The 24,322-nt window shown below is 41.3% G+C and overlaps 1 protein-coding gene across 5 annotated transcripts in view; it reads left to right on the top strand.

Moving 5' to 3' along the window:
* Positions 1–3,258: 3,258 nt before the first annotated feature.
* Positions 3,259–24,322, top strand: part of BICD1 (BICD cargo adaptor 1) — a gene marked incomplete at its 3' end in the record, with an annotated part of 208,292 nt that continues 187,228 nt past the window's right edge. For all 5 annotated transcript variants that reach the window (XM_081248844.1, XM_081248842.1, XM_081248845.1 and 2 more), the window contains exon 1: positions 3,259–3,922. In XM_081248844.1, coding sequence (XP_081104970.1) covers positions 3,710–3,922 — 213 coding nt within the window. In that variant the 5' untranslated portion in view covers positions 3,259–3,709. The remainder of the gene's footprint in view (positions 3,923–24,322) is intronic.

A 24,322-nucleotide genomic window follows, 5' to 3' on the forward strand; every position in this document is an offset into this window, starting at 1 on the left:
GATTATCCTGTTATTTCTTTTTTCTACCTCAATTTTATCCTTATTTTTCTTTAAAAACTTTAAAAAACAAACACACAGATGCTGCTTATTAGGTGTTAAATACTATTCTATTCACAACAATCTCATTTGTAGATTAAATTATTATCCCTTCTTTAAGGATGAGGCAACTGGTGGTCCAGTGGGTAAGACTCCATGCTCCCAATGCAAGGGACCTGGGTTCGAGCCCTGGTCCCTGGTTGGGGAACTAGATCCCACATGCATGCTGCAACTAAGAGTCCACATGCTGCAACTAAGAAGCCCACATGCTGCAACTAAAAAAAAAAAAAAAAGAAAGTGCTTCATGCTGCTACTAAGACCTGGTGCAGCCAAAAATAAATAAATTTTAAAAAAAAAGAAGGATGAGGCAACTGAGGCACACACAACTAATAAGTGGCAAATTGGGATTTGACCCAAGCAGACTAAGCTTGTGCTCTTAACCACTATGCTGTATCCTGCCTGTCAATGTCACAATTTGGAATTATTGTATTAATTTGTCTTTTTTGTTGTTGCTGTCTGTTTTTTATTCATGTTATTGTCTGTCCCTCCCAGAACATAAGCTCCATGAGTCAGGGACCTTTGAGCACTGACATCTTATTGGTCATTGATTTCACAACGCCTAGTGTTGTATCTAGGACATAGTGGGTACTTTATAAACATTGGTTTAATGAATGAATGAGAGCAAGAGAAAGCAATATTCATGCTGACAAAGTTGGTGAAAAGTTGGTTTGAGGTACTAGACCACAACAATACAATTTTTCCCTAAATATTTGTTAGAATGTTGCATAAATGATTGGAGGCTACTAGGATAAAGAAATATGAGGGAACCCTGTTTCTAGGAATGATTTAAGAAATTATTTTCTAGATACTTGTCATTGATTTATATACACATATATATGCATGTGTGTATATATGATACGTATGACATATATAGGAAGAAAGAGAGAAATATAACTGCAGTACTGGAAGAGTATGATGTATAAGGAAATGTTTACCTTTTTTCAAGTTTAATACGAACATAGAAAGGATCAAAGTTGTAATAAACAAAATCTTAAAGTATTAAAATAGTGTACATGTCTGAATGAAGTCAGGCTGAATATATTAACAAAAATATATCAATCAGGAAAATGGGGCAGGATGGAGCATAGGCAATGGGTGGCAATGGAAACTCAGAAAAGTCACAGAAGAAAACTCCATTCTTAGTTCTATCCAAAGGAAGGGAGACACAAGCAATCTACTCCAAGTGTTATGACCTCTTTGAAGGGCTGTGCTTATACTTTGTGGAGTGAGGGACCTCCAGGTCATCCTGGGAAGAAGACAGTTTTAGCTAACTGCAATTACAGGCTTCCTCTCTCTTCAGCAGTTCATGGTCATTCATCATTGTGACAGAGAATGGGCACTATAGGAGCACACAGGGGTGGGGAGGGGTGTCTCAACTGCAATGAGGGCAAGGCTGCACAGGTGGAATGGAATTCATGGTGGTCCAAAGTTTCAAGTGTTTTCTTTCTTCCTTTCCCCCTTTCCCTTCCCTTCTCTTCTCTCTCTCTCTTTTTGATCAATCACAAGAGACTATTCTGTTGGAATTGTGAGCATGTGGAAGGAATCTTTTTTTGTCTGTTTTCGGAGACAGTGAAAATTACATCCAGAGAACCTATTAGTCAAGGCTTTGTAAGGACACTGTCATTTGCTCTTCCACACCATCAACCATTGATTTTTTTTTTTTCTTTACCCTGGACACAACGATGGGAGAGTCCTGCATTCTAACTCAGAAAGAGCGTGTATGTGCGTGTGTGTGTGTGTGTGTGTGTTTGAACACCTCTTGGCCACTGAGAAACAGCTCTGTGACAAGTGCCACCAGGAGACAGGGAAGGAACTGGTCAGATCCTTGATCCCACAGCCTACTAGTTACATAGAAATAGCTCTTTTTCTGCTCCTATTGCTTCCTTTCTTCTTGGTTGTTCTCTGTTCTCATCTCTTCTTCATTCTTTACTCTTTCATTCTGACTTTGCCTTCATCTCCTTTTGTGACTCTTCATCACTCTTTGCATTTATCAAAGTGGTCATTTTACGAGCATATAATATGTAGTTATTGGTTTTGTTGAGTGAAGGTGAAGCCAACATAATGATTCAGGTTATGGCTGTGGAGTTATGGTTAAATTTTGGCTTCATCAGTTAAGAGTTGCCTGACTTTGGGCAAGTTGCTCAACTTTCCTGTGCCTTTCTTTCACCACCTGTAAATTGAGGATAATGGTTCCTACCTCAAAGAGTTGCTGTTAGGATGGGAGAAATTTCATGTACCATACTTCAAAGAAAGCTTAGCACGTGGGCTCCAGAACTATTAGCTCTTATTATTTTAAGAATATTTATTGTAGAGTACTGTGGATACTGTATAGAGGGAATTTCATGCAATTTTCCCTTATTGAAGAATCCGTAGAATAGAACTACTGGGGCAAGAAATAATTGTACCCAGAGGCTTCTGGGTGCATGCATTATAGAGATCTTTTTCTGAGTAGTGATGTTGTGATAAGCTGGGCACAGAAAGCTTGGGTGAGGGCAAGCAATCTTTAGCACAGACTGTCCTGTAATAAGGTTATTTGGAGAGAGCGTGAGGTGAACCAGGCCATGTAGGGAAAGGAGGGGAGAGATGGGAAGAGGAAGGAGGCGGAAGGGGCGGAAGCGGGAGCGTTGGGCGGGGGCGTCTGGAAGGCTTTGGAAGCACAGTGTTTGGGTGCAGAAGGCCAGGGAAGGATGCCGCGAGCCCAGGGGGTGAGAAGGAGGATGCGCGGGCCCCGAGAGCGTTAGTTACTGTTTGCTTCTCTTTGAGCAAGGCGCCGATTCCAGGCAGCTTCCTGAGCTTGGGCTCACGTCGCAGTGAGAGAGCCGGGCGCCTAAGCCATTCTCCGGGGGCTCGACGCCCACCCGGGCAAAGCCCTGGGAGGAACTCCTGCCGGCGGCGAGCCGGGCGGGGCGGGCCAGGCCTGGCTGGGGGTCCCTCCCCGCGCGCGGGGCCCCTCCCCGCGCGCGTCCGGCCGACTCGGCATCGGTCCCGCGCACTCGCGGTGCAGCCCGGCGGGAGGCGCCTCCGGAGGTTTCCGTCTGGTCCCTCCTCCTCCCCCCGCGCCGACTCCGTCCGCCTCCCCGCCCCCCGTTCGGAGCCCTGGCCAGGCGCGGAGGGAGGGAGAGGGCCGACGCTGCATCATTCCGCACCCGCTGCGGCGCGGCCGGACGGAGCAGGTGGAGAGGGCGGGCGCGGCGAGCCGGAGCGCGGGGCCCGAGGAGACTGCAGTGACGCTGCCCGGAGACATGGCGGCCGTGCGTCTCTGAATAAGCAGAATCGGAGCCCCTCGCCGCCTCCGGCCGCCGCAGCCTGACCATGCCGCACGGCTGTTGACCGCACGCAGGGGCCGGCCCGGAGGACACATGCCGCAGCAGCTGCCGCCTCGCCCCTGATCCTCTCCCCTGCATTCTCCATGTTGCATTTCTCGCCGGTTTCTCAGGCGGTGTAGCCGCGGCTGCCGGAGGGGCAACCGGGGCATTGCTCTGCTCGTACATCCAGCCACACGTTTCTTTTCCATTTTCATCCTTCCCTCCTTAGTTCCTTTTCCCTTCCCCCGCCTGCTTTGCATCCATCTCCCATACCCCGTTACCCCCTCCTGCCTCCATCCGCCGGGGCTATGGCCGCGGAAGAGGTATTGCAGACTGTGGACCATTATAAGACCGAGATAGAGAGGCTGACCAAGGAGCTCACGGAGACGACCCACGAGAAGATCCAGGCGGCCGAGTACGGGCTGGTGGTACTGGAAGAGAAGCTGACCCTCAAACAGCAGTATGACGAGCTGGAGGCTGAGTATGACAGCCTCAGACAGGAGCTGGAGCAGCTGAAAGAGGTGAGTTGCCTGTCACCTCTTCCCTGCTCGGCCCGGTCCCCCTCCCTCAACTCCCACTCATCATTTATTAAGAAGTCGGAAAGGATGCTATTGAAAGGACTGTTTCTTCCTCTTAGAGCTCTTTGTAGATAAGAGAAGATTGAAAGAGTCCATTGTTTTACCCCCAAGAGAGAAATTGCCCAGGAAATGAATGTATAAGCTGGAATTTGGGAGGCGATGGCTGTTCAGGCTGTGCGGGAGGGAGATTCATAAGAGTCCTCAAGCCTCAGCACTCTAAGGCGACATTCAGCTGGGTTGGAAGCGTAAATCAGACTTCTCAAAACTGCTGTTATATCACATCCAGGTTTCAGTAACAATCCCATAATCCACAAAGTCGATGAGTGAGTTTGTGTTGAGGACCCACGGTTTCAGGTTGTGGAACCTATGGTACCTCAGCCTTCTGCTGAACATAATCACTCCTTGATGAGATTGGGAACTGTTATTAGGAGAACTCCTTGCCAATCCCGTTTGACAAAGACTTGAACAATCTTCATTCTCCTTGTCTTTAGTTATTCTTATCATCCGGCAGCAGGAGAAAAACAACTCTACTGCTGGGTGTTGCTGCTGCCTTGATTTCACCTCTGAGTGAGGGTGGGCCATGCCCAAAGTCTTATAAGGTCACCCTGAACAGGGAAAATTTAATTCCCCTACAAATGGTGTGAAAGAATGGTGTATATCAGATGAGTGGGTAGCCGTGCATTTCACGTAAGGCTCTTCTGTTTGAAATGACTGTATGTATAAAACCAGAATGTCACAAATGGGCCATGTATATATAACACTTGTCCTCTTTGGTCTTTTGGTATTTGGCTTCTTTTAAAGACTGGCTAATGTATTAGAAGAAAATAAGTAGTGAATATCAAAAATTTAGAAGAATATACATATTGTTGAAGGAACTCAGTCTCTTTTACCCAGTTCCTTGGGTACTATGGGTAGCATAAATGTAAATGTACACACCGCTTTTCTATGTGGCATGTCTTTATTTTTAGGTGCATATTGGCATTTAGAATATTATTTCTAATTTGCTATATAATGTTAATCAAACACGTTTTTATTCTTATAATGTACTCAAACAGTTTTTCAAGGGGTGTCTTGTTTTGTGTATTACATTTAAAAAACATGATTTATGACAGATCTAATCAATTTACCTTCTAATTTAGTACATAATATGGTAAGCATTTATAGTTTCAGGTATGTCTTATTTTTATTCTGATGCCTAGATGCCAGAAAATAAACATATGGTAAAAACCCCAACTAGAAATCTGATTTTTTGTGCGTTAGGCTGTACATTTCTAGTTCATTTTGTTGTTGTTTTTGTTGTTGTTTTGTTTTGTTTTGTTTTACCATGTACACGTCTATTAACTACAGCTGGACTTAATGGTATTTTCCAACTTAGATTAGGTCTTAAGCTGATATGTTTAAATTCAGTGATGCTAAACCTTGTGAAGTCAGGAAGGTGATGGTAATTTTCAGAGATGTTTTGATGTTGTCTACACTTATCAACACTGCTTTACCAAGACAAGGAAGTGCAAACCAGGCAGTGTTAGCTACCACCTCCTTGATAAAGGTGGTAGACTTAATTTAATGAAATGGACTATAACTGTTAACTGGCCTTCCTGCTTGATTCAAATAACCCTACTAGGGTTTTTCTGTGTCATTGTATTCATCGTGCATAGTAAACCTTAATGCAATTGTCTTTTGCCTTCACTGGACCATGAACTCTTAAGGCAAGGAATCTGCCTTAATTTATATTGCATCCAAAGTCTTTAACACAAAGCCCAGCACATAGTGAGCATACAATAAGTATCTTATGAAAGAATAAATTTATACTGGAAGAAGATATACTTTATCAAGCATTCACTAGTCCATATTGGTTAGTGTTGGAGAAAGACTAAGAAAATTGAGAAGTATAGGAAGTGATTAGTATTAAACACTACCTGTATTACTTTCATCAGCAGTAATAGGAAAAATGACAAAAAATGTTTCGTAAGAATAGTGTAACAGTGTTTTATTAATAGAGAATAATGCAAATACCAATTATAATTTTTTTGTATAAAACAGTGAGGTGTATTTTGTTCTGTACAGCAGGAGGTTAATAAAAGTTTATCAGGATTATTTTCGCCAAATGATACTTGTTTACATATGTATTTTGAGTTGCATTTAGCATAAGTATAATTTAATTTCATGTTCCCAATGAACTGGCTTATACTATTATATAAAAATGTATTTTAAGGTAATAAAAAATCATTATATTGATTATTTGATAGTGAGACCTGTGATTTTGATCCTTTAAACATGATGTATACTTTAGTTGGGAGTATTATTTAAATGAGCTAAATCAGTCTCAGTAATGTTTCCTGTTTGAAAAGTAAATCCAAAATAATTGTGCGAACTAAGATATTGCAGTGATGATATCATATAGAAGCCATTTTTGAAAAACGCGTTTTGTTAGTGCTCTGATTTTTCAGAAGGAAGTTTTGTTCATTTGCAGGTATATATAGGAAATGATGTTCTTGCTCTATACTATAAAACCAAGTATAAAATCTTTGGTTTATTTCCAGGCTGTTTCAACAGATATGATTCATTTAAAAGTAATTGGACCAGTTTATGGGAATGTCAACAGAAAAATACTGTGCTAAGTACAAGCTGGACGTTAGTAATTTGCAGTGTCGTGACACGGCTGTCTTTAAGGTCATGTTGTTTTCAAGAGTCAGTACCCAGCAATGCTGCTGCCCTCTTTCCCAGGCTGTATACAGCTCTGACAGTAATGCAGGTGAGCAGTATTGCTGAAGATGTGTAGAATCAAGATGATGAATTCATTAATTTTTTTCTAGTTATTTTCTTCCCTAAGTCTGGATTGCTCTTTGGTTTGGCCTCGTATCATTAGGGCTCTGCCCTGTGCCTACATGACTACTGTAATTCTGAAAGAACACAGTTGAAAGGAAAGTACTAATGATGTGAAAAGAATGACTTCTGACATCATCATAATGTTCTGCTTTTCATTATCTTTGGGGAGCTGGACAAAGCACATGTCCACTAGAATACTTAATCACGGCTTTATGATTTCATGAATAATGCTTGCTTTTCAGTGGCCTGGGGGGCACCCATGCCCAGTTATGTTCAGGGCCTGGCTGATTGTATGTTTGGGATGTGTGTAAATCAGCAGTGTGCCTGTCACCCAGGCCAAAATAGTGTTTGAAGAAGAGTCATGGCTCTACAGTAACTTGAAACTTAAAAATAAACATTCATTAAAAAAAAAAAACAACCTAGAATTTAAGGTTTTTGTTTTGTTTTGTTTTTTGTTTTTTTGCTTTAAAAATGTTTAAAATGTTTAAATTTAAATTGTAGGAAAGTTTTAAAAGATCCCCTTAGAAAGAAATGATTCAGCATTCCTGGTAACATTTTAGAAAACATGTCCATGTGACAACTTTAGAAAAGTTTTGCAGCTGGGATACAGTGGACTGTCTACTAAGAATCTTCAACTCATTTTCTTGCTCATTTTCTCAACCTGACACTAAGGATAGACACCAGCTGCTGAGGAAGCACTTTGTGGACACAGAGCAGCTTTTCCTCTTAGAGCCAACTTGATGCTTTTTCAGGACTATAGTTAAATCATTCAAGAAATAAACACTGAACTTACATACTTTTAGAGATTGTCACATTAGGGACCTGACAAAAGCCATTTAACTACCTGAATTCATCTTTAAACAGAACTAATTTTTTTTCCTCTTATGCTTAGAAAGATTGTTAGTTTCTCTTCTCTTTGTAAATTCTAAATCATAAAATCATATGGGAAAAAAACCCCATATTTCTTTTCCAGTCTATGAATAAACATAGAGAAAGTTAATATTGAATTTATTTATCTAAGCTAGTATTTTTATCTCTTGTTGTTTTTAAAGAAGACATGTTATACTTATCACATTTATTATCAAATTAATTAAAACATCTAAAGTATATGGACATATACTTTTGGAAAGTGTTTATAAGCAACCTCAACAGGCAAACATAGTCACTTTAATCATATTTTTTTTTGACCCAGTTTCTCTAACTTGTACCATTTTTCCTTTTTATTTCAACTCAAGATTTCATCCCTGGCAAAGTTATTTCTCAGATACCATTTAGCAAGATTTTATAATCTCTCATCACATTAATCATATTTGCATGAACATGTACAGCAGCCATAGTTTGAAGATTTTTTTCAGAATTTCATGCTTACAAATATTCTTCCCTATCTTCCCAGTAAATACACTTGTACTTTATGGATATTGCATTCCAAATTTGAAAATATGATAATTAACTTGCATGTTGAAATATATAGAAAAGACTTTCTTACACTTAAGATTGTACCTGTAAACATGGCTTTGAAGCAGAGAAGGGCATGAAGAGGTGCATAGTCTGACTGTGCACCTAATTCATTATGCTAGACTTCCCTGGCTCTCCAGTGATTAAGACTCTGTGCTCCCAAATGCAGGGGACACAGGTTTGATCCCTGGTCGGGGAAGATCCTGCATGCCACATGGCATGGCCAAAAAAAAACATACAAAAAAAATTCATTATGCTAAAGGAGAAGTAGCAGGAGATGAAATTGGAAAAGTGGCAGTGGCCGTATTTTGTCTTGGGGATGGGGAACCATTAAAAGGAAATGAAAGGAAACAGTAGCTGTGTTTGGTGCCTTACATTTTATCTCATTTAATCTTCAAAGTAACTCAGAGGCTTATTGCCTTTTTTTACAGATAAGAAAATAATTAAAGCAATAAAGCATTGAACTATGTATACAGCCCCATTTAGGACTAGGCACTTTGCATGCCTTATCTGTAATTCTTATAGCAATCCTTTTACAAGGTAGATATGGCTTGCATCATACAGAAGAGAAAACTTGGTCTTAGAGAGGCTATGGGTCCTTCTCAAGGCCACAAAGCTAAGTGGTGAAACCTGGTTCAGGAAGAAGCCCACTTTCTTTGCACCTTACTACCCTGAGATGCTCAAACACCTCAGTCAACATGCAGTTTAGAAGGTCATGGTATTGGTCGTAGAGGGTGGATTGGAGCTGTGCAGGGGCAGTAGGGGTAGTGAGGGGAGGACAAACCTGAGGGCTGTTTAGGAGGTGTAGGGTGGAACGCGGTGTTGGATGTGACTGGGTGTGGAATGTGAGGAAGAGAGTAGATTTGAGAATATCAGGATGGATTAGAAGGTGGTTGCATTCACAAAGGAAGGTTCTAGGGGGAAAGAGCAGTTGCAGAGGGTAAAGTTGATGCCTGAGTTACATGAGGTTTTTAAGTTCATGTTTTCTTTTTAGGGGAGGCATAAGTTGCATGATAAAATACTCAACTCTCAGTTTAATAAAACAAATGAATAATTTGTGCAATTGGTTGTCATTTTATTCAAACCTAATTTCCAGCATATGGAATATATGAACAGTTTAATGATGTTTTCACAGTTAGTTTGACTGCATTCTTTTTTCTTTTTTAATATTTATTTATTTATTTTTGGCTCTGTTGGGTTTTCGTTGCTGTGCGCGGGCTTTCATTTGCGGTGACCGGGGGGCTACTCTTCCTTGCGGTGCGTGGGCTTCTCATTGCGGTGGCTTCTCTTGTTGTGGAACATGGGCTCTAGGCATGCGGGCTTCAGTAGTTGCGGCTCGCGGGCTCTAGAGTGCAGGCTCAGTAGTTGTGGTGCACGGACTTAGTTGCTCCGTGGCATGTGGGATCTTCCCGAACCGGGGCTTGAACCCATGTCCCCTGAATTGGCAGGCGGATTCTTAACCACTGCGCCACCAGGGAAGCCCGTTTGCATTCTGAATTGAGAGATGTATAAACTCATAAACAATGGGCAAGGAGCTGGCCTGGCACAGTGAGGAAAACCAGCCCTTGCAGACCTCTAGGGTTAGGGGTGCTGGGAGCAACAGCACTCACCCCCCACTGACTGATACTTGAGAGTACATTACCACTTTTCCTTTTTTCTTTCTTTTTTTGGCCGCAAGAGTTTGATTGCCCTTTAAAAATTACCACTGTGGGGCTTCCCTGGTGGCGCAGTGGTTGAGAGTCCGCCTGCCGATGCAGGGGACACGGGTTCGTGCCCCGGTCCGGGAAGATCCCACATGCCGCGGAGCGGCTGGGCCCGTGAGCCATGGCCGCTGAGCCTGTGCGTCCGGAGCCTGTGCTCCGCAACGGGAGAGGCCACAGCAGTGAGAGGCCTGCGTACAGCAAAAAAAAACCCCACAAAAAACCATTGTGTAATTATGACAATTTGTGGCAACAATCCCAGTTGGATAAAAGCATAGACAAATAAATAGTTTCCCCTTCCTCTCCTCCCAGTTCTGTCTCTATTGCTAATACTTTGGTGAGTATTCTCTTATACTTGTTTTAAATAACTTTAAACATGTGAATCCATATGCAGGCTTCTTTGTTGTTCTTATTCTTTAGTTTTTATAAAAATAGACTCATGCCGTACGTATTACTCTGTAATGTGACATTTGTTATTTAATAGTATATCCTTTCAAAATGCAGATATTTCTAGGACAGGGCTGTATTTTTAAGGCACTGGCATTTCAAGCGTGAAGCAAATGGGACTGATTAGGGAAAAAAAACAGAGAGCCTCAGGGAGTATGGTCGGCACTGGAGACCACGAGGGGTGGGGAGGTGGCCCAGGGTCTGCCCTCAGGATAGCTTGGGTGGCCCTGTGAGAGAGAAAACTAGTGTAGGTGTGTGTGAAAGAAATTGATGGGATTGTTTGGTTGCCCCATGGCAGGCCTGTGATATACCAAGGGAAAAGATGGGAAGTTTTATGGGTGAACTGGAAGCGATTTTGATTCCTTGTCTACGTGGCTGGTGTCAGACCTACGTGGACACCATACTAGGTGGCTGGTTTCCAGGGCCGGCAAGAGCTGGTCCTGCAGTGTGGCCACATCCTGTCCATGCTGGGTCTTGGGGAGAAGCCAGGATGATGCAGGGAGTTGGGCCTCATTACGTTAGCCCATCTTTGCCCTGTGATAGTTGAATTTTTTTGTTTATAACTTTTCATAAAAAATTATTTTTATTATTATACTATTTTGGTTGTAATTGTAAAGATAATTTACTTTTATTAAAGACAATAAAGTACACAAAGGTATGAAGAAAATTAAAACCACCCATAATTTTTATTAGTCCAGTATTTTTAATCTGCATTGTCAACTATTTTACATTATATACCAATCAGAATTTTTTTTTCTTTAGATTGTCTATTACTTCTTTTTTTTAAACACCGCCTTCATCAGATGCATGTCCGTTACTTCTTGTTCTGTTACATTTATTCATTCAAAAGTTTTTCTGAGTGGCTACTATGTTGACACTATGCTGCTTGCTGAAGATAAAAGGTTGAGCAAGACAGACAAGATGGAGCTGCCTGAATGGAGCTTACGGGGAGATAGTCAGGAAGCACACACGCACGTCAGATGTGAGAAATGCCATGAGTGAAGAGATGGGGGCTGGCTGGGGAAAGCATGATCAGGAAAAGCCTCTCCCAGGAGGTGACGTTTGAGCCCAGACCTGAATGATGAGAACAAGCCAGTCATGTGGAGATTGAGGGAAGTGATTTTTTAGGAAGCGGGACAAGTACAAAGATTGTGGAACTCTGTTTGTAGCTGTTAGGGGAAATGGTGGGTGACAATGCCCTGTAAAAATAACCATTCATATAAAGAAGATGTGGTACAATGGAATACTACTCAGCCATAAAAAAGAATGAAATTTTGCTGTTTGCAAGAACATGGATGGACCTGAATCAGGGTATTATGCTTAGTGAAATAAGTCAGACAGAGAAAGACAGATACTGAATGTTTTCATTTATATGTGGAATCTAAAAAATAAAATAAATGAATGAATGTATCAAAACAGAAACAGACTCACAGGTATAGAGTACAAACTAGTGGTTACTAGTGGAGGGAAGGAAGTGGGGAGGGACAAGACAGGGATAGGGATTAAGAAGTACAAACTACTATGTATAAAATAAATAAGCTACAAGAATATATTGTACAGCAAAGGGAATATAGCCAATATTTTATAATAACTTTAAATGGAGTATAATCTATAAAAGTTTTGAATCACTATGTTATACACCTGAGAACTAATATAATACTGTAAATCAATTATACCTTAATAAAAAAAGGAAAATTAAAAAAATATCACCATTCATTTGAAAAATGACCATCCATAAAGTAGTGTATTGCCTTTAGATTCTTCAAGTGAGATTTTGGAACTGGACCTCAGAAGTATTTGTGCAGAGCCTAGATCCCTCTGAGGTCTTCTTTTTGAAGAGGTGACTTTGAATACAGATTACTCATTAGGATCAGCTGGGTGATTTATAAAAATACTGCTGCCTGGACCCCACCCTGAGACAGTTCAAACAGTCATTGGAGGTGGAGAGGGGCTTCAGTATATTAACCCCACTCCCCTCATAGGTGCAGCTAGGGCTGAGAGCCTCTCTCCTAGAAACTTCCAACTCTAGGAGTAAATGACTCCATAGGAATAGAAGTGTTTGGTAAGAAAAGCTGGGAAGTCATGAGCCATGAGGTATGTAAACCTCAATGGCACAGTCTTTTTACTTCTGTTTTCTATAAATGAAGACACTTGGGAAAGCCTTTCAGAAAACCAACAAATGTCATCAAAAACTTAACTATGTTAAAACGTAAAATAGATAGCTAGTGGGAAGCAGCTGCATAGCACAGGGAGATCAGGTCAGTGCTTTGTGACCACCTAGAGGGGTGCGATAGGGAGGGTGGGAGGGAGACGCAAGAGGGAGGAGATATGGGGATATATGTGTATGTATAGCTGATACACTTTGTTATAAAGCAGAAACTAACCATTGTAAAGCAATTATACTCCAATAAAGATGTTAAAAAAACAAAAAATCAGAAAAACTTAACTATGTTAGACAATTAAGATGCATGCTAAAAGTATATAATTTTCGATCCTTCAGGGTTGTTTGAAGTTTCCTTTAAACGTTATTTGTCTCCTTTGTTGTGTCTGTTTTGTTGCTCTATTCTGTTTGCAGTTGTTTATGCCAGCTTTACAAATTCATAAGTAGAATATTAGGAAAGAATTGCTTTGATGGATTGATCTTTAACTTCTGGGGTTATTTTCACTTGTTCTTTTGGTTATACATGCTTACTGTTTTCAAATATTATTTTATGGAGAAAAAGCACTACACTAAAATGTAGTATTTATCTGCTATGTTTCTATCTTTATATTTAGAAATGAAAAAAAGAAACCTGTTTACATTTATGGGAAGTACACAGTAACAGTAGCAATTTCCTTAAGAATGTTTTGTTGCGCAGTTTGGTGTGGGTCTGTAAATAGAAGGTTCAGAATGATGGGTCTTTGTTTTTCTCCAGCATACTGCAGACTAATGTGAAATCAAATGCCACTGCTGAAGAGCTCTTAGCCATCAATTTTTGAAATTGAAAGAGGTTTATATTATAACATGAATGTGCTTTGTTGATAAGCCTCACTGATTGCCATTCTCTAGATAGTTTTAGGAGGTTTTTTGAAGTTGACCTCCATGTGAGGTAATTAGATGGAGACAGGATAAGTTTAATCTTGTACATGGCTTCTTTTGATGAACTGAAGGTACTACCATCTTACAGATTATCTTTGTGGCATACATGGCCATTTCCCCCCCCCTTTAAATCATAATCTGACATTCTTTCTGCTAATGCTGGTATGTGTGCAGAGCCTTTAAGCTCAAAACCTCAAGGAAATATAATTAGGAAGAAAAAGCAACCACTAGAGGGAGAGAAAAAAGGATATAACACACTTGAAAACTAATTATAAATGCTTTTAAATTGTTGGCCGTTTGGATTATATTTTTAAGTTGTTAAATGTTATTAGTGTTGGTGATTCACAATTAACTATGGTTTAATGATCTCATTCTAATGATCTGAACAACAAAAACCCCTTTCGTTAATATTTTAAAATAATTTAGAACTAGGACCCTTTTAAAAAATATTTATTTATTTATTTAGGTTGCGCTGGGTCTTAGTTGCGGAAGGCAGGCTCCTTAGTTGAGGCTCGAGGGCTCCTTAGTTGTGGCTTGCCGGCTCCTTTAGTTGTGGCACGTGTGCTCCTTAGTTGCGCCTGGTGGGCTCCTTAATTGTGGCATGTGTGTGAGATCTAGTTTCCTGACCAGGAATCGAACCCGCGTGCCCTGCATTGGAAGGCGGATTCTTAACCACTGCGCCACCAAGGAAGCCCCACAATTACACTTTTAGACAATGGTTATAGTAAGACATTTCAGGAAATGACAATGAAAAGAACTGTCATCATTGATCAATTCCAAGTGAAAACTTTTTAAGTTGCATTTTAATTTGTGATGCTAATGTGATTTAGAAATATGGACACCAAAGTAAATACCATGAACAGGTAGGTCATTGCATAAAGCTAACTAAGGTTCACTCATTCTTTCCTACAAAAACAATATATTCAATACCTCCTATGTGTTAGGCACAGATCTAGGTGCTGAGAATACAGCAGAGACTAAACCCAACAGGAATATCCATGCTCATGAAGCTTACATTCTGTGGGAAAATGGAAGGGGAGACAATAAACAAAATGAATAAGTGAAATAGAATGTTAGATGGTCCTAAATGCTATAGAGAAAAATAGAGCATGAAACGGGGGAGATGGCCTGTGAAGTGGGGAAGGATCAGAGAAAGCCTCCTTGAGAGGGACGGGCAAAGAGGCTGCGTGGCTCGAGGGGTTGGGGTGGGGTGTGAATAGTAGATGAGGTCAGAGAGGGAATGGGTGTCAGTGATGCAGCAGCTTTTAAATTGTTACCAGGACTGTGGCTTTTACTCTTGAGTGATAGGGGAAACTTTTGGAGGATTTGAGAACAGGAGTCTGTGTCCTACGCCTTTTTTCCTCACCTGTATGTACATTCAAGGAGACTGTAACCTCCTTCAGGGAAAAGGAGTTCAAATTAACCTGGTAGCTCATGAGATTTGTCGCATGCTTCTCCCTGCCTCCCCCACAGCGAGTGTGTAAGAGATGTCTGTGGTATTGCATTCATTTAGGCTGGAAGAAAAAGGTGAAGTAATTAAGACAGTTATTTTGAAAAGAGGTTGAACTAGACTACCTGTTTTAAAAATAACCATTTGTTTGACCAATTAAATCCGTTTACTAAAAAATATACTGTGTTGACTTGCCTGGGTCCTTGAACCATAATCTTTACTTAACTTTCTTCTACTCTGTCCCTTATTCTGGACGATATGAGCCATTTAGTAGACCTTAGTCTAACGTGACATGAGGACAGTTTAACATTGTATTACTGGTTCTGTGCCATAGTTGATATTCTAGTTCCTGAGGGACTGGAATGGATGCTGGTCATTCATGCATTCATTCATTCATGTATTAAATAGTTAGAGAGCATCAGTTATATGCCAAGTTTATGCTGGGTGTACAAAAATGAGGAAAACGTGGTCTTTATTTTTAAGTTAGTTATTTGCTGTTAGAGGCAAAAGACATGAACAAATGTGATTAAGGTATTTTATTGGAAAGATCATGGGTTTTTGAGTCAGAACAAACTGTATTTGAATTTGGTTAGTAGCTCTGTGATCTTAGGCTAATACTTAAAACCCTACGAATCTCACTTTCCTCCTCTGTAAAATGGAGGAAGATAGTAACTATAGATGTTAAAGAAAAATCCATCTAAAGCATTTATTACAGTCCCTGACACCTAGTAAGCACCTGTTAAATGATGGAGGTGATGGTGATAATAATTCATAATAATAACAAAATAGTAAAAATAATAATGTGTTGGCTGTACTTGATAGGACACCAAAGTGGAGGGCAGCAAACTCAAAGGAATCAGAGAAGAGTTTCTGACCAGGGCAACGTGTGAAGGGGCATGAAGAACAGGGGGGATTTTCCAGGCAGATGAGGGGCCGAGTCCTTCGGGAAGAAGAAACAGCCTGCAAAAGAGGGAGGATTGGAGAGACTGTTGCTCTTCAGCATCTGTGTTGTTGCAGGTGGCATTTGAAATGGGATGACGGGTGGGAGATGGTTTGGGGCGAGGCGATGAAGGGCCTTGGAAGGAGGCTTGTCGGTTCCCCCACCTCGGCTCCGGCGTGGCTGACCATGGCGACGTCTGCCTGGGAAGGCTTTGCCCCTGAGCTCCAGGCCCCAATGACAAGATGAGAAGTACCTCCAACTAACAAGGGGTCTGGAAGTCTCTGCTGCTCCTGTGCCCCGTTTGGTGTGTTTTTGGGTTTGTTTTAGCCTCCTGGCCTCTTGTGCATTGGAGAGTGGCAGCTTCCCAGTCTTACCCCGTTGTGACCAGGTTGCCTAGTTGCCGCTTCAGTGAGGGTCCTCAGTGCCACTGTCCTTCCATGTGGCTGGGCTGCTTCTGCTCCTGAGAGCCCTCATCGCTCACCCACCCTCTGATTCCTGACTCCCTCGGCTCTGAGAGCCACAGGCCCTGCAGTCTTGACGTAGATTCTAACCTGTCGTTCAGACCCCGCATGTTGAGCTCTGTCCGTACTAGACTTAATATTTCCTTGCTCATTGCCTTTGCTGTTTAGGACCCATGGCTGTTTTCCTCCTCTCTTGTCTTTTGTCTCAGTTGCCATTGATTCAGCTTCAACCTCCATTTTGCTGCTTTTCTACGAGTATCTCCCTTATGCCTCTGCAACGGGGTCAGGCCACTTGTGGGACTGCTAAGGAGCTTGATCTATATACCATGGGAAAAGCATCGACAGTGTCAAAGCAGGAGAGTAATATCATTAACTTTATGTTTGAAAAGAGTGATTTTTGGCTTTGGATTCTGACAGTACAGTGGTCTAGGACCTCTGACTAACCCTTCTGCTGGGAACAATTAAAAATGCTAGAAAAAATATAAAACTAGCCTTTAAAATGCATGAATGAATTGACTTCTTAGTAAGAATGCTCAGAGGCTACAACTGAATAAAAGCAAGAACCTTTAGATGTAAGCAGTACATCAGCGCTTTTGCCTTGAGTGCATTTATTACCTGTAGCTCTATAAAAATTCCGCCCTTGGTTATTTTGTTCTTACCAGAGTCACTGGAAAAATAAATTTCTGCACTAATTCCCAATTAACTGGTCTATTTAATAATAAATAATATCATACTCCTGTAAAATTTCAAACTTTTATGGAAAAGGCTCAGATGAACTGTTACCTAAGCTGGAATTCATTTCTTTTTATCATCTTATATTTTTTCATTTTTCATATTATGAAAAATGTAATTCTTCCTCTTCTTAGTTAAAAAAAACCCTTTTAGTGTTATTTGTGTTCAGATAGTTTTAAATCAATAATCTTCTCCTTATGTTTATAGCTTAATTATATTTTCAAGTCAAAACTATTTGAGGTTTTTCCCCTTTATAATCTAATATTAACAATATGGAGAGTAAAAATTCAGCAATCCAGCATCACATTTAAAACTCCCTGTTTAACATTAAAAAGTAAGACTTCTCCAGTCTCTTTTTCTCCTTGTATACGTTTCTTTCTCATCTTTTATCCCTTCACTTTCCATTAACTTTACACCAGAATATCAAGGATTTAATGGATCATGAAAGAATGAACTCTAATTAGGAGAAAATTCCTCGGAACATTTATTAAACGTCAATGTGGAGGAAATCTTCCTAAGCAAGATATAAAACTTAGAATCAAAAGGCAAGACTGACACATTTGGTTACATAGAATTTTTTTTTTTTTTTGCGGTACGCGGGCCTCTCACTGTTGTGGCCTCTCCCGTTGTGGAGCACAGCCTCCGGACGCACAGGCTCAGCGGCCATGGCTCATGGGCCCAGCCGTTCCACGGCACGTGGGATCTTCCCGGACCGGGGCACGAACCCGCGTCCCTTGCCTCGGCAGGTGGACTCTCAACCACTGCGCCACCAGGGAAGCCCTACATAGAATTTTTTTTGAAAACTGAGGTAAGCACCACAAACAAGAGTGGAATACAGACAACAGATTGGGAAAAAAAAAAAAGCAACATGATTGACTTACAAAGGATTATTATCCCTAGTATACAGCTACCCTGAGTTGATTGAAAACAACAATAATACCATAGAAAAAGGGGAAAGACTATAAGACAAACAGAAGAGGGTTTGCAAATAATCAATAAACGTGTAAAAAGATGCTCGATCTTGGTAGTCAGTGAATGCAAATTAAATAATAGTGAGTTTTCACTTTTTTACCAATCAACTTAGAAAAATTTTAAAGATTGATAATATACAGTGTTGCCAAGCGTGTGGGAATGTGAACATTCTTATACCTTGTTTGTGGGAGTATGAATTGTTATGAGCTTTGAGAATGTGATTTGGCAGTTTGTATTAAGATATAAAATGCACACAATACTTGGGCCCAACAGTCTCTCACAAACCATAGGTAATTGTATACCAGTCCTCAAAAACCATGCATCAAAGAGAAGCACTGGTTAGCATTTAGTATCTAATTAGACCCTATCTAAATGTGTGGAACACAAAAGGAATCAGATTATACTCATTCTTGCATATCCTAACAGATTTCTATATGTTTAAATAAAATCATATCTTAAAATCTAGATGTAATTCCACACATCCCCTCTTATCACTTCTCCCTTAGCCCATTTCATAGACCTGGTTTGAACTTTTGATTTAGTGCTCTTGAAGTATGATTTTTTTTAACGTCTTTATTGGAGTATAATTGCTTTACAATGGTGTGTTAGTTTCTGCTGTATAACAAAGTGAATCAGCTATATGTATACATATATCCCCATATCCCCTCTTTCTTGCATCTCCCTCCCACCCTCCCTATCCCACCCCTCTAGGGGGGACACAAAGTGCCGAGCTGATCTCCCTGTGCTATGCAACTGCTTCCCACTAGCTATCTATTTTCGAAGTATGATTTTTTTAAAATTTATGTTGCATTATTTTTCAGCTCTTCTTGGTCTTGAAAATATGTTTGTGAACATTTTTGACAAAAAGTGATGCTTATTCTCTATTCGGGTGGATTCAGGAGTTGCTCCTCTCAAAGTGAAGGGACCGCCACCACCTATGCTTATTGTTGTCCTCAGAAGCAGTCATGCCATTGGACTCCTGACCCTATTGGCAGAAGAAGTAATACATTTACTCTGAGGTTTACAAAAATACTCATAAGAAAACCCTCTTTCACATTCTGTGAATGAGTTAAGTGATGACTTGGGAATTTTAAACTGTTACCTCTCCGTATTTATGTATTTATGTAAAAATAAAAGTTGTGGCATGTAAAAAACAACTCTTTGAGGGAGAGTCCATTGCAAAAAAGGAAAACGACATAGGAAAAAAATAACTAGAAATGAAGGTTAGATGACACTGTATGTCAAAAAGAAGCTTTTTAAAAAGTTCCTAATCGTAAATAAGAAAAATTACTACGGACATTTATTTATTTCACAGATGATTATTGAACACCTGCCATGTCCCAGGCATTGTAGTTAGGTGCTGGGGGTACAAAGTTCCTGCCCTCAGGGACTTGACATACCAGTGGGGAAGAAAAGCATAAAAGAGTAAGAAAATAAAGAAATAGTTTTGCATAATGACATGTGCTAAAAAGTGAAGAAAGCAGGGTAAAGGAATAATAAGACTGGCAGGTATGCTGGGTAGGCTATTTCAGAAATGAGGGCCAGGGCTTCCCTGGTGGTGCAGTGGTTAAGAATCCGCCTGCCAATGCAGGGGACACAGGTTTGAGCCCTGGTTGGGGAAGATCCCACATGCCGTGGAGCAACTAAGCCTGTATGCCACAACTACTGAGCCTGCGCTCTAGAGCCCTCGAGCCACAACTACTGAGCCCACATGCCACAACTGCTGAAGCCCGCGCGCCTAGAGCCCGTGCTCTGCCACAAGAGAAGCCACCGCAATGAGAAGCCCGTGCACCGCAATGAAGAGTAGCCCCCACTCGCTGCAACTAGAGAAAGCCCATGCACAGCAATGAAGACCCAATACAGCCAAAAATAAATAAATAAAATAAATAAATTTATTTTAAAAAAAAGAAATGAGGGCCAGACATGGCCTTTCAAAGGAGACGACATCTCAAGTGATGAGAACGAACAAGCCTGGAAGAGATTTCAGTGTCCGGGGCTGAAAGTAACTGCAAAGGTAAAGACCTTGAGGTTTGAATGAGCTTGGTGTTACTGGCATTTTGGGTGCAGTAGTCCTTTGTAGGGTAGAACTGTGCTGTGCATTGTGGGGCTGTGGGGTTTCCTGGAGGGTGGTGAGCATCCCTGGCCCTGCCCACAGTATGCCAGCGTGTCCCCACTCTTAGGTCATTGTGATTACAAAAGCACTGTTGCTGTACATCATGGTGACTATAGTTAACAACAGTGTATTATATATTTGAAAGTTGCTAAGAGAGTAGGTGTTAGTTCTCATCACAAGGAAAAAATTGGAACTATGTGAAGGTGATGGATGTTGACTTATTGTGGTAATCATTTTGCAATTATACATATAATTAAATCATGTACACCTAAAGACTCTCAATTTAAAAAGTAAGAAATAATAAATAAATAAATAAATAAATACAAAGAATAAACCAAAAAGAAACACCCTCACCTTCCAAACACCTCCTCTCCCCCCAGGGTGGAGCCATACTACCCTCAATAGAGAACCCCTACAATATGGAGGGAGGGGCTGGTGTGGATGTTAGAGAGGAGGATGGAGCAGTGGACAGCGACCAGGACCTTGAGCCCTGGCAAGAAGTCTGGACTTTATTTTAAGCATAACGGGCAGCCTCTGGAGTGATGTGATCTGATAAATATTTCAGGAAGATCACTCTGGCTCTTCCTTGCAGACTGTCGAAGGAGTGAGCCAAGTGAAGAGGCTGTTGCAGTAGTTGCAGCATTAGGTGATGGTGGCTTGGGCTGGGGGAGATCTACTTGGGGGTGAGAAAAGAATGATTCAGGATGCATGATGAAGGACTTGCTAATTAATTGATCGGGAGAGCAAAAGAAAGGGAGAAATCAGGATGGCTCCTGTGTTTCTTTATAACAAGCTAAGAAGAATATAAAGAAATCATATGATGAGGTATGAAAATGAAGGAATAAATATTTCCTGATTAAATTTAGGAGATCAAATATTCCATATTTATTTGAATTTGAAAATTCTCACGGATCCTGATTTTGATGCTTTGTTTAAAAAAGAATTTTAAAATATGTCTGCCAAAGCATTTAACATTTGGAAAGGATTCATGACTTTGACAGAAAAAGAAGCATCATCCTATAGTTATTATACTCTGTGATGTAATTTACTGGACTTAACTTGGCTACATTTCATGATACACATTGTGTGTAGTCATATTTCCTCCTTTTATTACGAAGCTAAAATGTTGTCATTTTTCTTCCTAAAACTAAAACAAACTAGCCATATATATACACTTCTGACATTCTGTGAAGGCAACCAACCCCCTCCATTTACTAAAATGGATGTCAGTATTTTTTAAACTAAAGAGTTAATCATTTATAGGAAGCAATGTGTGTACTGTAGATTAGAAACATGGAGACTGGGGCATAAATATATCCTTAAACTGAAATTAAAGTAAAAAATGTGACTGGTACAAATAACAGCTTTCTTTCCCCTCTGCTGTGGATCTTTCTTGACTCGCTTGCAGTGCTAGATCACATTGTAGTCCCTGAGGGCCAGGGAGGCAAGTGTACCAGACTGTGAAGAAGCTGATGTGACCTTAGTCTGCATTAACAGAAACACTGTCCAAAATGTGATGGTAAATGTTTGTCCATCCGCTCCTGGAATATCGTGTTCTAGGTATAATGATCTAGGCACCAGTGGGTGGCAGATATGAGGATACAGAGCTCAACTTAATATGAAGAAGGACCTTCCTTCATGGAAGGCTAAGAGCAGAGGGAAAAGTAGCAGGTTTTCTGAGGAGAGAGACTTCCTTGTTGGCTAACGGAGACGTTTAAGCAGAAGCCAAAAAGCTGTTTGGTAGGGATGTTAAGGAAGTGAGTCAGGCATTGATGGATTTTGGAACGGAGGATGTCTAAATTGTTTTCAGCATTGTAACTCCATCATTAAACATGGCTGTCTCACTAATACCGCAGAATTAGAATAAAGTCCTGCTGACAACAGCTGCGCCAGCCCTGCTGTTTGTTTTGCAATGGCTGCTTGGTTGTTAAACTCTGCAGGTGAAATACCAGAGTGATGGAGAGCAGTGCCAGTGAGATTGGCTGCCTCTCATCCAGAGTAGAGATCACAAACCGGTACCCCATAGGCAAAAGCCAGCCCAGTGATTTAGAAACATCTGGTGTAGGGAGCTTCTTTTTTTACCATAAGGAGAGTCATGTAAAAAAATTTGGATTTCAGAGCCCTCTCAAAAAACTGGAAGATTTCACAAAGCCCTGGGCCCACATTTGTTCATGACATCCATGGGCTGGAGCTGAGTCCCTCTTCTTCAGAAAGGGCGTGAATCTCCAGTTCACCACAGTCCCCACCATTCCATCTCATCCATAACACCTTACTGTATCATCTGTCGCTTCCTTGTTGACATTTGAGGTTCTGTTTGTTTGTTTTGGCTGTGCGGCTTGTGGGATCTTTTTTTTTTTTTTTAAGTTTTATTATTTTTGGGGCTTCCCTGGTGGCGCAGTGGTTGAGAGTCCGCCTGCCGACTCAAGGAACACGGGTTCGTGCCCCGGTCCGGGAAGATCCCACATGCCGCGGAGCGGCTGGGCCCGTGAGCCATGGCCGCTGAGCCTGAGCGTCCGGAGCCTGTGCTCCGCAACGGGAGAGGCCACAACAGTGAGAGGCCAGCGTACCGCAAAAAAAAAAAAAAAAAAAAAAAAATTATTATTTTTGTGTGTGAGTGATTCGCGGGCCTCTCACTGTTGTGGCCTCTCCCGTTGCGGAGCACAGGCTCCGGACGCTCAGGCTCAGCGGCCATGGCTCACGGGCCCAGCCGCTCCGCGGCATGTGGGATCTTCCCGGACCGGGGCACGAACCCGTGTTCCTTGAGTCGGCAGGCGGACTCTCAACCACTGCGCCACCAGGGAAGCCCGGCTTGTGGGATCTTAGTTCCCCAAGCGGGGATCGAACCTGTGCCCCCTGCAGTGGAAGTGTGGAGTCCTAACCACTTGGCTGCCAGGGATTTCCTTGACATTCGAGTTTTGACTTCTGATCTAGACACTGACACTCTTGCCCTTCTATGGAAAAAAAAAATAAAGAAGAAAGCAAAATCAAGAATGAGAAAGCAGAGGAGTTGGAGGCGGGTCATCGTGCCTTACCAAGAGCCCTGGACTTGGATTAAAAGGACCCAAATTTTACTCTGAGTGCACCTCTTATATCTCAAAGCCTACATTTCTTCATCTACTGAATAGGAACAGTAAACAGGACTGTTTATTTTTGAATGAGATGGTAAGTGCAGGACCACCTGGCACATCACCTTGCCCAAAGTACATGTTCTGGTTAGCTGATGTCTCTCTATGCTCTCCTGTAAAACCCGAGGCAACTCTAATATTCCCTGTTCAGTGATTTTTGATTTTCATGTCTGTTTTCTCTTTGTGTCTTATTCAACTTTATATCACCAAGCACTGAACTTGACTTTTTGATGAATGAAGTGAATTTTTTTTTTAAACAGGATTTTAAAATAATTAATTAATTAATTTAAATTTTGGCTGTGCATGGGCTTTCTCTAGTTGCTGCTAGCAGGGGCTACCCTTTGTTGCTGTGCATGGGCTTCTCAATGCAGTTGCTTCTCTTGTTGCAGAGCATGGGCTCTAGGCACGTGGGCTTCAGTAGTTGTGACTCGCAGCCTCAGTAGTTGTGGCACGTGGGCTTAGTTGCTCTGCGGCATGTGGGATCTTCCTGGACCAGGGATCAAACCTGTGTCCCCTGCGTTTGCAGGCGGATTCTTAACCACTGCTCCACAAGGGGAGTCCCCAAATGGAGTGAATTTTGAGAGTGAGGGAAGAGAGAACAGAGAAAGAGGAGATGACTGGGCATCTCCTTCCTTCCCCGTTTCTCGGGTCCCCCTCCCCTCCTTCCTGGATCCTCAGTGTCCTAGTTCTGCCCTGAACTCCAATCTCTCTAGAAGGATGTCCACCCATACTTACCGGACCACTGTGTGCCCAGTCTGAACATTCTTAAATTAGGAAAGTGGTTCTTTCTTAAACATATCCCAGTTCTTCATTTAAGAGCTTTATTATCAGGTTTGCTTAAGACTCCTGAAATAGTTACTAATACCTGGAGGTATAGCACTGTTTTGGTTTATCATGACTCTGTTTTTCACTGAATACTTAGTATTTTAAAGTGGTTGTTTTACTAACAAGTTATTTTGCTTTTGTGACCTGAAACAGTACTCTCAAATATTTACTCTGGTGATACATTACTCAGATATATAATTTTTCTATATTTTTCAAAA

Source organism: Mesoplodon bidens (assembly GCF_964165515.1).
Source record: "Mesoplodon bidens genome assembly, chromosome: 11".
Lineage (NCBI taxonomy): Eukaryota > Metazoa > Chordata > Mammalia > Artiodactyla > Ziphiidae > Mesoplodon > Mesoplodon bidens.